A 15798-nucleotide genomic window follows, 5' to 3' on the forward strand; every position below is an offset into this window, starting at 1 on the left:
TAGTTCTGTTTTCTGTGCCAAATTGGCTGATATTTTTTTTGCTAGCCATTAAGAATTACATTTTGATGATGCAGACGAAGCCAGTGAATGCAAGGGCAGGAGAGACCTTGCGGATGCACCCCCTGATTGAAAATGGCGGGATAGGAGTACCGTCAGTCAGTAAGAAAAGTTGCAGGCTGCTTAGTAAAACAGAGGTGTGTAAATCATATGTACACATGTCGGCTGCTCTCTTTTGCCGAAACAAAATTAATTATTGCGGATGGATATGTATTGCAGGGGGTTGCTAAGGTTAAAGCGCTGGTGGATGAGGAGGTAATCCCTCGCATTCGGAATGCTGTAGCCAGGGTTGCCAACGAGCTTGCAATCCCTGGAGAGATGAATCACATGTTGGTTGATGAGATCTTCAGAGGTGTGGACGACGACAGGGATGCACTAGCAAGCACATTTGCAGATGCTCTCTTCCCGGGAGGAGGTCCAGTTGAAACATGTACTTGCAGACAATGCATCATTTTGAATCCATAAAGTTTTTACAGTACATGATGGTGGTGAATTTTGAATTCATTTTTTCAATTTCTGTCTGCAGTTGAGGGGCAAGAACCATTGGCGGCAAATGAGCAACTTATTGCAGCACAACCCCAGGATGGTGGGAGCAAAGGTTAGAACAGTTTGCAGAAGTAGCATCATTTAGAGAAGTTGCAGTGCTGATCTAATAATTAAGCTTTTTCTAAGGGCCAGTTGTGATTAAAGTAATGACCTACAATTGTTGTTACTGATAGATGATGACACTGGCATCGGGATGAGCAAGGAATGCATGGTCATGGTGTTGTATGGTGATCCAGGTTAGATGGAACTTATATGGCAGTGTGTAGTTCTGGTTAATATTTGTCGTTCTGACCTGTGTAGTTCTGGTTACTATTTGCTTTCAGTCCTGTTAAACCATGCATTTTACTGAGGACCAAATGGTCTGTGTGTTTCTCAAATGCAGAGAATGTGTCAAATCCGATGGAGCCGTCCGACGATGATACGATGGGTGATGAAAATGCTGAGGCAAGCACTGAGTCGGCTGGTAGCAGTCGATTCATGCAAGAGTGTGAAGGGGATAGCTGGGCATATGGAGAAGGTAGATCATCTGCTAGTCGGCGTGTGTCCATTGAAGACCGTGGAAAGGGACCTATGGTATTTGAGAGAGACGACGACATCATATATCTCGGTGGGGGGGTAGGTATGTACGATCGGTGCATAGGTGACGAGGAACTTGCAAGACAGCTACATGCAGAACTAAATGGAGAAGGTAACATGCATATTTTGTTACAATAGTGTAATTTGCAAAAAAAACCAATTTCACATGGAGTCTTGTCTCAAGTCTAAGAATTTGGTGATCGTATATATAATTGCAGGAAATGCTGGCATGTACAATGATGAAAAAATTGCAAAGATGATATCTGAGATGGAGGGGAACAATGGTACAGATTTTGTTGATTTCCATTGTGATACAGTGATGAACTTTAAAAAAATGCTGGCTTTGTGAGGAGAACTAGAGAAATTTTGTATATTTGCGCAGAAATAATTGACGATGAAATCAGGAGTTCGTTTGCTTTCGATGCAACAACCGGACGGAAAGAAGCTGAAAAGGATGTGGGCACTGTGATAGGAGGTGAGTTTTTTTTTCTTTTTCGTGAGCTGCAACGTTCTATAGATGGATGTTTCTTTCAAGCAGGCAAACCTAGCCCTCTTTGTAAAAATTGTTGTGAAATAAACCATTTGTACCTGTTTTTTTTCAGCTGCTGGTGCTAGAGACCATGTGCCGCACGAAGAAGGGAGTGAGATAAGAGTGAGCGTTTCAGGTAAATTTAGTTTGGTATATCTGTGGGGGAAGATGGGAATTATTTTAGTGAATGAAGAAAAGAAGTAACCATGGTGCCGATTTCCTTATTTTCAGCAACTGTTGCAACTCCTGTGGGTGAAGCGGACAACAGTCAGTCTGGAGGGGGAGGTGTTCCGCAACATGTTCCGCTGCAGCAGTATGTGCGTAGGCGCACTAAACAGAAGGCGAACCGAGTTAAGCGGCCGAAGAAGAGAGTTCGGTTTGCGGAAGGGATGAACATACCATATGCTCCGTCTAGAGAATGTGAGTGGGACTCTGTATTTTTTTTGATAGCCTGGTGGATTTGCAGTACCGATATGTAGCATGTTCCGGGAAAGAACTAGTGTTTCATGTTCTCTGTGTGTCTTCCTTTTTTGCAGCGGATGGTTCCGATGAAGACTATCCATGTGGGTTGGAAGGTGACATTTTTAAGATTGTCAACATAATATATCTTGATAGCATGAAAGCATTTCTCTATTATCTTTTCCTGAAAATGTGCATTCCAATATTTTGTGGTTGGACAGTGGGAGCTGGCACTCTGGTTTGTAGTTCTTCTGCATACGAAGTTGATGCACAAGGGGGGGGCGAGGACGGTGTTTCACCTACAGGTTGGTGATGAATGTAGATAAATTTTGGTAGTATGCAGGTCTGTAGATATTTGCATGCAAGAGGTGTCCGCAAATTTTATAATGTGCCGGGTGATCATTTGTAAAAAATAGGGATAGGGAGTTGCAGAACAGGCGATGCATCACCTCAGGGCTCTGGTGAGAGACAAGCTATGGAGGGTACACCATCTGGGGAGCCAGGTGGAAGAAATGGTCTATCGGTTGGAACCGGGAATTTTGGACTTACTGATGGTGGCAGCTCAGATCAGAGGCGGAATGGTGGTGAGTTTTTTTGCTTGATGGCTATTCCAGGTTTTGTGTGAAACATACATATGAAGTGGGGGATGTTATGTTGGAAACCTTGCTGACAAATGCTGCTGCAGGTCAAGTGACATGCGATCGTTTCCCAGCAGGTGTTGCATTGGAGAATTTTGGGCCTACGGCTGAGGATGTTGAATCAGCACCAGGTTAGTGGACTTTCTGTAACATCAGTCCATGCCTGGTTCCTTGATTTTGCTCGTAACATGTACTCAGTCTGTCATGTTATCGGAATAGGTCTTGCTGGCGGTAGCAGTTCACGTGTTGGCGTTGACAGAAGGCGGGTGTTTGTTGACTTGGCTGGCAGCGGTTCATCTGTTAGGGCTGCTGCAGGACGCAGCGGCACTTGGGGGCCATCAGTTGATGTTACAGGATTTGAAATCCCAGTTCCCGCTGGAGTTCGTGTGAAGACTGAAATTGGAGAGAACTTCCCTGCAACATATGGGCTTAGTCATGAGGAACCACTGGGGAGCCTAGTTCTTAACTTTGTTGACAATATGATGGCGTGCAGTGAGAGGGAGCTTGACAGGTAACCCCGCTTCCAGAATTTAAGTTTGGTTTTGGGTTTGTTCATTTGTAGCGAGACTTGAATATTAAGTTGAACCATTTACCTGGTGCTGATTGTTCAGGAAATGGTTTAAACACCGACGACCTACAAAGATTCATCTGACAGGATGGGACTTCAAGATTGAATTTGGACCTGGTGGCAAGATTACATTTATTGGATGGTCAGCGGTGCACAGGATGCTTAAGGTTCTAGAATTCAAGCTTTATGGATATTCTGAGGCTCGTTGGCGGCACATATTTGACCCAAGATTTGCGGTATGTGTGTGGCATAAAATGATTATGGATGCAATCTATGTGTGATATGTATTTCTGATTTCTGATCCATGTTTTTTTCGGTGGCGTATGATACTTGCACTGACAATGCGTTGGAAAATTTCAGCGACACCTAATGACTGTGAGTCCAAGGTATATAGACTATGCCTTCATGAAAAGCATGATGTCATCCGATGAGTTAGGGTACAAGTTAGAGTTTGTGAAGAAGGTTAGTTCTCCTTTGTATATGTACTGGCTTGTGAAAATTGAGGAATCTACTAAATTAAGGCATGTAGATTGATGAACATATATGGTTTGTTTTGGTGGCAGCTGATGATGCCACTGGAAGTGCTGCAGAGCTGGGCCTTGTATGTGTTTGATACAGAGAATAAACACATGCTGGTGATGGATCCGACGACGACATTCTATGGAGAAGACGTGATGCGTGCTAAGCATGAGGAGACAGCGAAAAAAACACTGCACGGGCTGGTCCGTTGCATCCACGAGAACCTACCAGATTGGGATTTGAATGCTAACAACTGGCAGATCAAGTACCATGCCGGTGCACACTTCAACTGCAGCAGGTAAGCAAATATTGTGGATAGCTTACTAAATTATACATGCGGAAGTCCTTAGGTTTTGAAACTGACAAGAAATGCTGAACCACCATACAGTGAGCATAGTGGTGTGTACATCCTGCACTACATTAGAGAGTTCAACGGGCTGTATGTCAGGTCAATCCTAAGCAATGTAAGCCAAAGTTTTCCCGAATAGTGTGACCATGTTTTTAAAATTCTTTGATCATCCTCATTGAAGCTGACTCGGGACTTGTGGAATGAATTCACAGGAGCGACTAGAGTACCTCCGGAAGACCATGGCGTACCAAGTGGCCACTATGAAAGGAAATGGTGGAGACCTTCCTGACTTCATGATCCAGATTGTCGTCTAGGGGTTCCGGATGGAAGATGAAGTGTATGTGTAGTTCTATATATATGTTGTGCTAGCCTAAGGACTAATCGGTTTGTAAGCAGACTAAGACATGAACGCGTTTGCGGGTGGGTAGGTCGGTTCGCCATGTGGGGTGGCATGGGCGGTTCCCGGACGATGACTCATTTTGGTTTGTTCGGGGATCCGGTTCCACGGCGAGTAATAGGGGCCATGCTTTTAGGTCCACATAAGTGCCATGGGTATGTAGCAAGGTTTCGGTAGCTCCCTGCGTGGGACTACATTTTGGGTTTTTGAGGGTGTAGGATCCATGATCTATGCCGTCATGCTTGCTGTGTAAGACTTGTGGCCTAACCGAGTGTAATGGTTTCTGGACATTTATGTGTAGTCTTCGTTTTAAGCTGTTTGCATGGAACTTTTTGTTGTTGCATATGAAACAAGCAATTGCACTAGTGTAGATGATGAGGGTGAGCTTATTCGATTGTTCATCTGTTTTGAGACCTGATAATGTACACCATACAGTTCTTGGCTAAAATTCTTGTATGAAGATGTTGACACAGGAAGCATGGTAGCATGCTCCAACGAAAAAATGAGCTTGCTTGCAGAATGGCTACCAGTGTCTAAGTCAAATGGACCAAAGCGCGCGCCCTCCATACAGAGTTTTGACATCAACATCTCCAGTGGCAACATTAAGCATGTTACCATACTCCCAAGAAAATTGACCTTGCTTGAAAAATGGCTACCATTGCTACCATTGTCTGATTCCATAGGACAAGAGCGCGAGCCCTCCATACAGAGGGTTGACACCAACATTTCACAAACTAAACATAGAGTTCAACATAAGTTTGTTGCGAAAAATTACAACAAGGTAACTTAGATAGTGGAGTGCAGCCATGTGGGTATAGTTCAACGGTGAAAAAGGACTCCTAGCAATCTAAACAACATAAGTCTTCGACGATTTTTGACGACAAAGGGCCAAGAGTGTCAGGTCTCCACTTCATTCAGGAAATCACCAAGGCTGAGCTGGCTAGGTGCTAGTGCAGCCCATAGTGCATCTCCAGGTAGGGGTGATTTGTTTCCACGGAGTTTCATAATATCGTGAAGGGAAGCAAGCCTGGTTTTGTCAAGGTTGCGCTGGGAAAAGAAATGAAAAATCAGGGCCGTGTTAGATGCGGTCTCAGGTTGGCAGCCAAGAAGTTGTAAAGATCCTGACAGGAACTATGTTGCGATTTTTACCTTTGTTATGGGTGATCTCAGTTTCTCGCCATCATAGTATCTCAACAGGTGGAGTATGGCAAGGCCAGATTCGTACCTGATGCAAGAATGTTGGTGGCCGGTATAATATGAAACAAATAAATAGAGTTGCAAAAACACTTGTATATGTAGAAAGTGAAAAAACAAAAATAGTGACCTCACCTTGAGAAAGTGGTGTCTACAATCTTAGGATATATTCTCCCCCAGTGTTCCTTCCTCGTAGGCCAACCAGCAAAGAATTCAGCAAAACATTGGAAGAGCGCATCGTGGAGCCTCGACGATACCCACTCGTGCATTTCTTTCCTTCCGCTGGACGGGCCTCTTGCACCGGCTAGTGGGTCTAACACATGGATATCTTTGGAGACCATGTCCCACATGTATAGAGCCCACCCGTCTTCGAGAATGGCCGGTGCAAAGTACTTGAAAATAACAGAAAAGAAAAGGATGGATGAACACAGGAATCTTTGAAAAAATGCAAGATGAACGATGCCGCCAGACACGAAAAAAATAAAGGAGATGTGATTTTAGTTACAGGAATAAGATGGGTGCTTACATATTGCGAGCAGGCGATAGAATGCCTAATGTGTTTGCCAAAGAACTGATTCTGCACACAGATTGCACGTAAGTAATCTTTTCCAGCCAGGACTGTGGTCTGCAAAAAAACAGAAAATGTCTTTAGAAATGCTTAGGATGAGCAAGAAAGTGGAATAGATAAAGCATGACGTAAAAAGAGACTGAAATTATGATTTGAGCAGACAAACCGCGAAGTCTGTTTCCATGATGTGCCTCCAGTTCAGGTAGGGACAGTCATCGTTGTTCTCGAAGTCGATCTGATTATAGCGCCTTACTAAGGCACATGACAACTCGTGCTCGAGTGTGTGGTCACCGGCAAGCTGCTGGAGGAGGTCCGTTCCAGGAACACATAGTAGGCGGGGCGTGTCGTGGACAACCCAGAATCTGGTAGGCCCGAACAAAATAAGTGACTCAAGAGGGTTTGTGTGTGCCTACGGGTTAGTAAAACGGATTGAGAGATAAAACGTTGCAAGAAGAAGACACTAACCGCTGTAGCTCATCAGGAGATTGGCTCTTGATGGATGTCTCCAAGTCAGTTGCAACTTGGTCCTGGAGTGGGGGAGGAATCCACCCAGCTCTCCATGGGTTTGACGCAAAACTACCACTCAACACAGACCGCCTTTTTGGAAGATCAGGGCTGAGCTGCCCCAAGACTGCAGCTGTGGTAGGATCCTGGTCGGCCGCATTGTATAGCGCTTCGTTTGTGGTGTAAGCAAGCAAGCATTTGTCCTTGATGCCATGGGCTGCAACCGGAAAGTGCAAATCGTCCAGATCGAGCACGCTGCCTCTACTCTTCTTGCTGTTCACAACAGAATCAGGGGCAAGTGGAGGTCGTTTCGATGATCCAGCAGACCCTCTGTTTGTGCTATCTATGAAACATGAAAGAAAAGGAATTTGTAAAACTTCGTCAACCGGTTTTTGGTGAGCTTTAAATTAGGCAGTAAAAAGAGGTCATGAAGTTCAAAGTATTAATAACCTTCCGCATCGGAAAGCTCCAGCCTGACTCCGCTTAACTTCTGGTTTACGGGCGTGCGCAAACATTCAGCAGGGCCTGATGAAATAGCGGATGTAATGGATTGATTCGTTGGTGTACTAACAGGGGAATAATTGAAAATAGAGTGAGTATTGCGAACGGTTAAAATTGGTTGTAGAAAAAGACCTGAGGCATGATCTGTTGGTACGAGCGGGCAGTCGGTGAACCCCCTGGCCTGACAGCAAACACATCTCTGGGCTAGGTGTGCCATCAGTTTGTCCGTGAACTTGAACATGTCAGTTAGTATGTTTGTCCTAGCAATGTGTAGTTGTGAGAATGCCTTCGCGTTGTGTTCTTTGAGCATTAGGGTGAGGGGATCAGCCATCTGTGGAATATAAAAAAATAAAAAATTTGAGAACTGCAACTGTGAACATTTCGTTAACCAGAATCAAATACATTGATGAAAACAGGTCTATCACACTGTCATGGAGCCTGTAACTTACCAATTTTGGGTACTGACGCTTGAGATAGTTTGAGTAGTCAATTGGTCCAATGTTAATCGACTGTGTCGGATGGTTAGGCGTGTGGTCTGCGGCAACATATATAGGCCTAGGGGTGACAGCGTGGGCGGCTGTGTGGGGTTCAGGCTCTGGTTCGGCGGGGGTAGCACTGCCGGTGTTGGTTAAGGCGATGACATGATCTCTTCGTTCGGTGGCAGCTTCGTTGCTGCCGACCGTGGCGCGGGTGTAGCAGACCGATTCCACCGACCGTAACTGGAATGTTAGATCATGAGGAAAAAAGTTATAAACTAGACGATCAAATATAAAATGGTGGGGTAAAAATGCATGTTCTTCTATTGTGAAGGCGGAAAAATTGATAGAGCAACATTTTGCAGCACAGAACAAATAAGGTGTAGTTCAAGTACCGGCGCTGAAGTGTATGAATGTGGTACTTTGCCTACATCGCTGGCCATCGTGATGAGTTTCCTCAACCAGTCTTGGTCGAATACCTTAATCCGTGGGAGCTGGTCGTGTTTCTTGTTGAAAATTCCTAGGTCCAGGTTGTCGAGGAGGAATACCTGTTTATATGAACATACGTTTTTTGTTATCGGCCTCGTACACTTGTGATTAAAAGGAAAATAATAAAAAGGAATAGAAAAGAAAGACATATTTGATAGCAACAAGAAAGGCACCTGAAGCCAGAGGTGGCAGCCGAACAGGTTGATGGTGTGTGCATGGCTTCTAACATCTCTCTTGTACTTCTCAACAGCGTCAAGTAGAGACTGGATGATGTACTCGCCCCAATTGAACTGAGCTATGTTATCGGTGTTGGCAAGAGCTCCCCAGAAATCAATTGTGGCATAATCATATTTGCTAGATGGTGCAAGGATGTGGCCCATGACAAAGATAACAAATGCAATCTGAAAACAGTCCTTCTCAATCTTGCTAGAGTCATCGGTAATCTCCCTGGTAAGGAAGTTTTCTGCAGCTTTTAGGCTATGGGCTCCAGCCTGGTTCATGCCAAGGGTGTTTTTGATGAACTCTATAGCGTCTGGCCTGATGGTGGCATCCCTCCCAATAACATTACGAGGGCCGGATGGGATACCGAAAACCTTGGACACATCCTGAGGCCAGAAACGCAGTACCTTCTTCTCTGTGATGACAATGGACCTGCTGTGTACGTCTACACGGCTCATTATCCATGCGCTGAATTTCAGGTTGAGCTTCTGCAAATGTGGAACCTCTAGCATGCCGGCCCATCCAATCTCACCAACCAACCATCTCTTGAACTCGGAGAAGCCTTGGATAACCTCGAAGGCATGCTTGACTGAACAACGAGAGGTGAGCGTCTGGATTTTGTCTTGCCTGGACTGGTCTCCAGCGGATCTGGTTGCACGGGCAGCAGAGGGTGTCCGAAGTTGGCTCGTATCATCATCGCAGCTTCCAGATTCGGACATGGCTGCGACCAAGATATATAGATGGGGATTAGAAGTATGAACTGGTAGATTTAGGCAGAATGGGGTACCATTGGATCAAGGAACTGGAAACAATAGATGGAGAAGAAATACCTGCACCAGCGGAGATGGTTGATGCCAGCCAGCAGAGAACTGATGTGGGGTGCAAATGGTGGCCTGTAATAGGAGCAGGGAGCTAAGTGAGGTGGACTTCCAGGGAGAAATGGTGGATGGTAAAGCAGCTGTAATGTGCCATGAATGCAGTACGCGAACCACACCTGCCATCGGAGCTTGTCGAACACGTGTTCATAAATTATTAGTCCAACAGGCGTGGCAGCGTTGGGCTTGGAAAAAAATGCAGAAACGGAAATTGAGAAAAGAGAAATGACTTCGAGCTGTTGAAGAGCAAAGTGCTTAATAATTTCGGCTTAATAATTTGGCATAGATTCTTACATAGACTGCATAAGCGATACAAACAAACCACTCGCGGGACTACAATGACAGCACTTCTTGACTAATACTGGCATAGTTGCCTATTGTCTACCTAGTTAACCACCAATTACAGGAGGTTGCAGCACGCCTACTCGAAATATAATTTGAGCATGACTGCGAGCAGTAAAGCTAGCACTAGAACAGAGACCATCAGGTTAACCACGCTGAGCATGATGCTGACGACGGGGATTTGGGCTGCGTAGGCGCCAGCCAACCCTCTTTCTTCATGGTTGCGACGAGGGGAAGCTTGGCTGCCATTCGGCAGCGGCTTCAGATCCTCATCGCCAAGGGGAGCGACCTGGACAGTTGCCGCTGAGGGCGACGCTGTGTTGGGGCCGTCGGCGGGGCCTTGAAATGGAGCGCCGCGACCGGCGATTGCTGCGGCGACTTCAGGCCTGACGGCGTAAATTGGCTGCCACTCGTAAAAATCGCATCCGCCGTCCTGCGATCTCAAGTAAAAAAAAAAAAGATCTATGAGCGATTGTTGAAGCAGAATGGAAAATGTGGAGGTGGGGATTCAGCTGTATTACTAACATCGTGATGGGAGCACTTGTAGAAGCGCGTCCCTGGGTGCTGGCCACGTCTGGCAACAAAGCTTACGATCCTGTCTCCACAGTACGGGCAGGGGATGAGTGGGAGGAGCAAAGCAGGGGGTACGTTGGTGGAGGAAGATGCGGATGTTGCCATGGAAGGGGAGAAGGAACGATGCGGGGTGTCTTGAGGAAGAGCTGGTGATTTGGGGCTAGGCATAAGATCTGAGAGAAGTGCTGGGGATTCCGATCTGGGGGACGGGCAAGAGGAAGACGATATAGGATCCCTTAAAGTGTGCAGGGGAAGATCCGTGAGTGTCGGCGGGAGCCGGTCCAAGATTTAATATCCCGGTACAAGAAGTTGGTCAATATCTTGCACCGTTTGTTCGGTGCCGTCAAATGGGTCCAAGACCGTGATGGAGGAGTGGGACCAACACTGATTTAATACATCAATTTACAATTGAATACAGCTCTCCTATACTCAGCCATGCGATGATCCCGAGGAGGATGGATGGTGCAGATAATGCGATCATCTGGACGTACGAGCCGAAACTGATTTCCGGTGATGCAGCTGGCTTTTTATCTAGAGCTTACTAGTATTCTCTCTTTTCTTTTTTCCTCATCCAACTCAGCAGAGATATGTTATCTAAATTCTCATAGCCTGATGATACAAGTTTATTATAGTTGCTCTTAGTCTTCGAAACGGACTTATGGCTCTCGGGTGCAACGCACCCCCATAGACCAAAAAAATTATAATAATTTAAATAAGTCAAAAAAAAATTGAATCTTCCTGGAAAAATAAAAGATGATCAAGTTTGTATTCGTAACAAAAAAATTTGGACACGAAATGATTCCCATGAACTCCAGGGCAAAAAAGACAAAATTATGACAAAAATAAAGTGAATAGTACCTGGTCATGGGGCATTTCGAGTTTGTTTTTTTACTCAGGATACAATAGAAGTAATTTCCTAGGAAAATATTTTGTTTCAGGTACAATACCTGATCATCTTTGATTTCCAAAAAATTTAAATTTTTTTAAACTTTTTTTTTTTAATTTTTCCAAGTATGGGGGTGCGTTGCACCCGAGAACTCCTTTGTATTTCCCCTCTTAGTCTACGTCTTCAAAAAAATCTGACAATTTAGCGGTGTATTTATTGTACTATATGGTGTTCATCTTTGAAGTAGTGTGCTAGTTCTAAACCCAAAGAAAAATAAACAAATTCATGCAGTTTGCATGCAAAGTAGGCTTGCTAACGGATAAAGCTTTAACGTCTAAATTTTAATTACCGAGTTTGTTACAATGAAAATTGTGCTTACTACCATATAATATAGATTAAACTAGGATATCTGACCTAAAATGTAGACTAAAATGACAATGGATTATATACTAATGGTACTTACCCTGGGATCCCCTCCTATATTACACCCTGATGAGTTCACTGAAAATGATGAAGGTATCCTCACATGGATTTGGTGGACAGGAGGCCATGTGAACATGTCATTAGTTCTCTTTAGATACTTAAGGATACTTTTAACTAATGTTTAGTGTTTCACTCCTGGATCACTTTGATACATGCTTGTCAACATAAGAACATTGGGCACATCTAGTCTAGTACACATCATGGTATACATGATAGGAAATATAGCCGAGGCATAGGGGATGTTTCTCATCTTTTCTCTTTCTTCTGTCATAGCCGGATAAGTTTGTTTTTCTCAATGTCTTATCTTGCAACATGGGCAAGAACTCTTTCCTTCCTTCGTCATTCTGAACCTCTTCAGAACTTTGTCGAGGTATGAACTTTGGCTAAATCCTATTAAACGTCTCGATCTATCTCTATAAATCTTGATGCCTAATATATAGATGGCTTCACCAAGATCTTTTATCAAAAACAATATTTAAATAATCTCCCAAACAATTGAGCAGCTCTACGTCATTTTTTATAAGCAATATGTCATCTACATATAATATTAGGAATGTTATCGAGCTCCCGCTCACTTTCTTGTAAACACAAACTTCTTCATGATTTTAGAAAAATCCAAGATTTAACACATGGTGTCTTAGACAACTCATAGCTTAAAAGTCTACTGTCAACTTCAGTTAACTACATTTTCATCGCATATTCCCCCTCTAGTTGATATACTCGGTGTTTCGCTCTCCAATGGAGCTCGCCACCAAAATCAAAGTTGTCATGTTGATGGTGTGTAGCCCAACTCGTTACCGCCATATCGGTCGATGCTGGCTTGATGTCAGTGGTTATATTTTATGATTGTATATGTTAGACATGTTTAACTCTAGGTTTTCATAAGGTTTACCTATAAATATAACTATTGGGTTAATTCTTATGCTCTTCTTAATTAATAATGGTAACCACGAATATATTTTTGATAAAGGAAACGTATTAATATCGTAAAGATAGCAATTACATCTAGCCTATGAAACGATGCAATACCCTAATGGCACTACACATGCATACAACCTAAAAAGATCTATTTCTTGCAGCAGCACTACAAACACCACCAAGACAACAACTGAATTCCAAATTCTCTATAAGCGATGCCTCCAAGAAGGAAACAATTCACAAACTTTTGTCGCCCGATCATAGATCATAGGTTTTCACCCTTGAGAAAGACCATGCTCTCAAAACAATGCCTTCAACAACGCCACTACCAGTCACAACCAATTAAGGCCGGACCTTGTATTTTCACCCTGGAAGGTTGATGGTTGTGAAATACGCCACTTTTTCTCGTGTTTAAATGTTTAGCTAAGTGAAAAAATTGACTAAGTTTACCTCTCAGTTTGTTACTAATGCCTAATTATTGCAAATACGTGCAATCTCTCCTATCTTCGAATGGTGTGCGGGAAATCAAGTCATAATGACAAATGGACCTACAATTACCGAAGACAATCACATCACAAGTACCACAAAGTTGACTAGGCTTGAAAAGGCGGTTCCAAAAGGTTTAGCGGACACCTGTACGGGCAAGGCCCGCCTGTACCGTACGCCCATTCCTGAGGTCAAACCCTATAAGTTCTGTGAATGACACGGCGCCAAAAGGGGAGCCATTCCTTGCCAAACAGAGCCACCATCCATCAGATCCATCTACACCACACCGAAGAAGATCCATCACCATAGTTCATCCATTCCATCTCTAACCTCCTCCATAGCCATAGCCATCACTATTGTAATAGAGATCTACTTGAGAATTGGCGACCATTGTAAGAATATTGTGGTTTCAATCAAAGTATTTGCCATAATGATTTATATCTTTGATCTTAATCTTGATCTTGATATTATGTGTGAATAGTACCCACGGGCTATGTGTAAGGATTGAATAAGAGTTTTGCAATCTTGTATATTTATCATTTTGCCTAGATTCGATGATCTGCAGGTACCCATGTCTATTGGATCGATCAAGGGAAGAGGTGAGATGAGTGGAGAACGGTGTGCTACCGCAAAACCCCGGTGACAAAAAGGGGAAAATAACGATACATGTTTAGTGATTCATTCAGAATCAATTGCACAGTCATCTAGCTTAATGCTTTGGTTTGTATTTATTTACTTAATAACTATTGTTACTCGTGGCTGTGAGAACAGTGGTTGGACCAACAGGCTCTTGTCACCTCTGGCTTTAGGGGCAAGAGTATTTATGGATGTGTTGCTCACAATTTTCCTATCTATATTTAATTCACTACATATTTGGACTTCATTTCTATATGTATGCATAGCTGCAGTAGAATCCTTAACCCTGGCCTATTTCCACCATGGAACACACCCCATTTAAGAGTAACTAGATAGGTCCGGCATACATAAAATCAAATTAACTAGCAAATATTATAGACGTTTCCTTTACACCATTTTAGCAGTGCTTCCCAAGGTTCGATTAAACCTAGGTATTCTAGGGAAAAAACTTATCATACTACAATCCGTACTCTGGATCGAAGGTATCAAAAACCCTTTTTCTAGCATTGTTGCCGGCGTAGCAATTTCGCTATTCCGGTAAGGTTACTAGAGACCTTGTTAGTCAGTTTCATTTTTTTTAGTTTTATTCACCATTTTGTTCTCTATTTGAAAACTCAAAAAATTAGTTGCTTGTTGTTTTATACTCATAAGAGAAAATACCAAAAAGATCATAACCATGGCACACAATAAGTTAAGGGAATATGATATCCCCAATAATGATTTTATTCGTGCACCCATAAGTCAGCCCGCTGTTACAACGGAGAACTATGAAATTAAGCCTAACCTTTTGAGTTTGGTTTAGTAGAACCAATTTGGAGGCTTGACTGCCGAGGATTCAGGTATTCACTTGAATATGAAATATGTGACATGATGTGCATTAAAGATGTTGACTCCAATGCGGTAAAATTACGCTTGTTTCCTTTCTCGCTAAGAGGAATGCAAAATACTGGTTGCTAGCTTTGCCTAAAGGAACTATTACTTCATGGGATGAATGTATAAATATATTCATGACTAAGTTTTTCCCACTAGCAAAGACTATGCAAATGCGGTTTCTAACATTACAGGTTTTAGACAAGAAGACCGCGAGCCACTAGCGCTTGCATGGGAAAGGATGAAAGAAGCCACCATGAGCTGTCCAAGTCATGGAATGGAGGACTGGTTAATTCACCACTTATTGTATAATGCCCTTAACCCAATGTCAACGTCTATGCTTGATAATGCAGCTGGAGGAACATTCATGAGCAAGCAAGTTGAAGTTGCAAGAAGACTTCTAGATGATATGCAAAGCAACCATGCCCAATGGCATGTAGAAAGATCCTCCTCAAGAAAGGTGAATTCATTCATCGAAGGTAATAATGAAGAGCTTACTTCACAGGTAGATGAGCTTTTAAACATTTTGAAGGGTAAGGAAAATACCCAAGTTAATGCCATCACCAATTCTAATGTTGAGGAAGTAGACTTCATGGAAAGAAATCCTTATAACCCTGCATGGAAGAGTCAAAACTTTTTGGCTCTAACTTTCAAAAGCAATATATTAATCCTGCATGAGTTCAAAACAATAATTACACTAATGTTAGTGGAGCAAGTAATGGTAATGTTTCAATTGGAAACACTTTCAAAAGTTTTATGCATGCTCAAACTTAACAAAATAGCACCCTTAGAAAGATTATTGAGAATCATAGCATTATGTTAGGGAATTTATCTAATCAAATTGTTTCTCTCAAGAATGATGTTCAAGTTCTACAGGAAAGGACAAATACCGTTGAGGTACAATTGGGCAAGATAGCTGAAAGCCAAACTATAATACGTGTAAGATTTGCAGGGAAGCCCAAACCAAACCCTGTTGAAGATCTCAAGATGATGATGATTGAGGGAGAAGACGAAACACCTAAAGAACTGGACTATAGTAATGCTTGATCATCAGACTACTCCGTGGAAGATCTAGTAAAGATGATCACCATCAAGAATCCCGGAATTGGTCAAGGTAATGATACTATGTACCGCCAATTT

At 43.1% G+C, this 15798-nt stretch overlaps 1 protein-coding gene across 1 annotated transcript; it reads right to left on the minus strand.

Annotated features, from left to right (window-relative positions):
* Window positions 1-5269: 5269 nt before the first annotated feature.
* On the minus strand, window positions 5270-9477 carry LOC127312238 (uncharacterized). The gene is made up of 12 exons (XM_051342790.1): window positions 9420-9477; window positions 8544-9310; window positions 8277-8429; window positions 7855-8124; window positions 7538-7736; window positions 7355-7429; window positions 6866-7247; window positions 6567-6762; window positions 6359-6457; window positions 5968-6224; window positions 5788-5863; window positions 5270-5685 (listed from the first exon to the last, which is right to left on the minus strand). Exons 2-12 carry the CDS (start codon window positions 9306-9308, stop codon window positions 5536-5538), a joined length of 2622 nt encoding a protein of 873 aa, XP_051198750.1. The 5' UTR covers window positions 9309-9310; window positions 9420-9477; the 3' UTR covers window positions 5270-5535.
* Between the last annotated feature and the right edge of the window lie 6321 nt (window positions 9478-15798).

Source organism: Lolium perenne, chromosome 7 (genome assembly GCF_019359855.2).
Source record: "Lolium perenne isolate Kyuss_39 chromosome 7, Kyuss_2.0, whole genome shotgun sequence".
Classification (NCBI taxonomy): domain Eukaryota; kingdom Viridiplantae; phylum Streptophyta; class Magnoliopsida; order Poales; family Poaceae; genus Lolium; species Lolium perenne.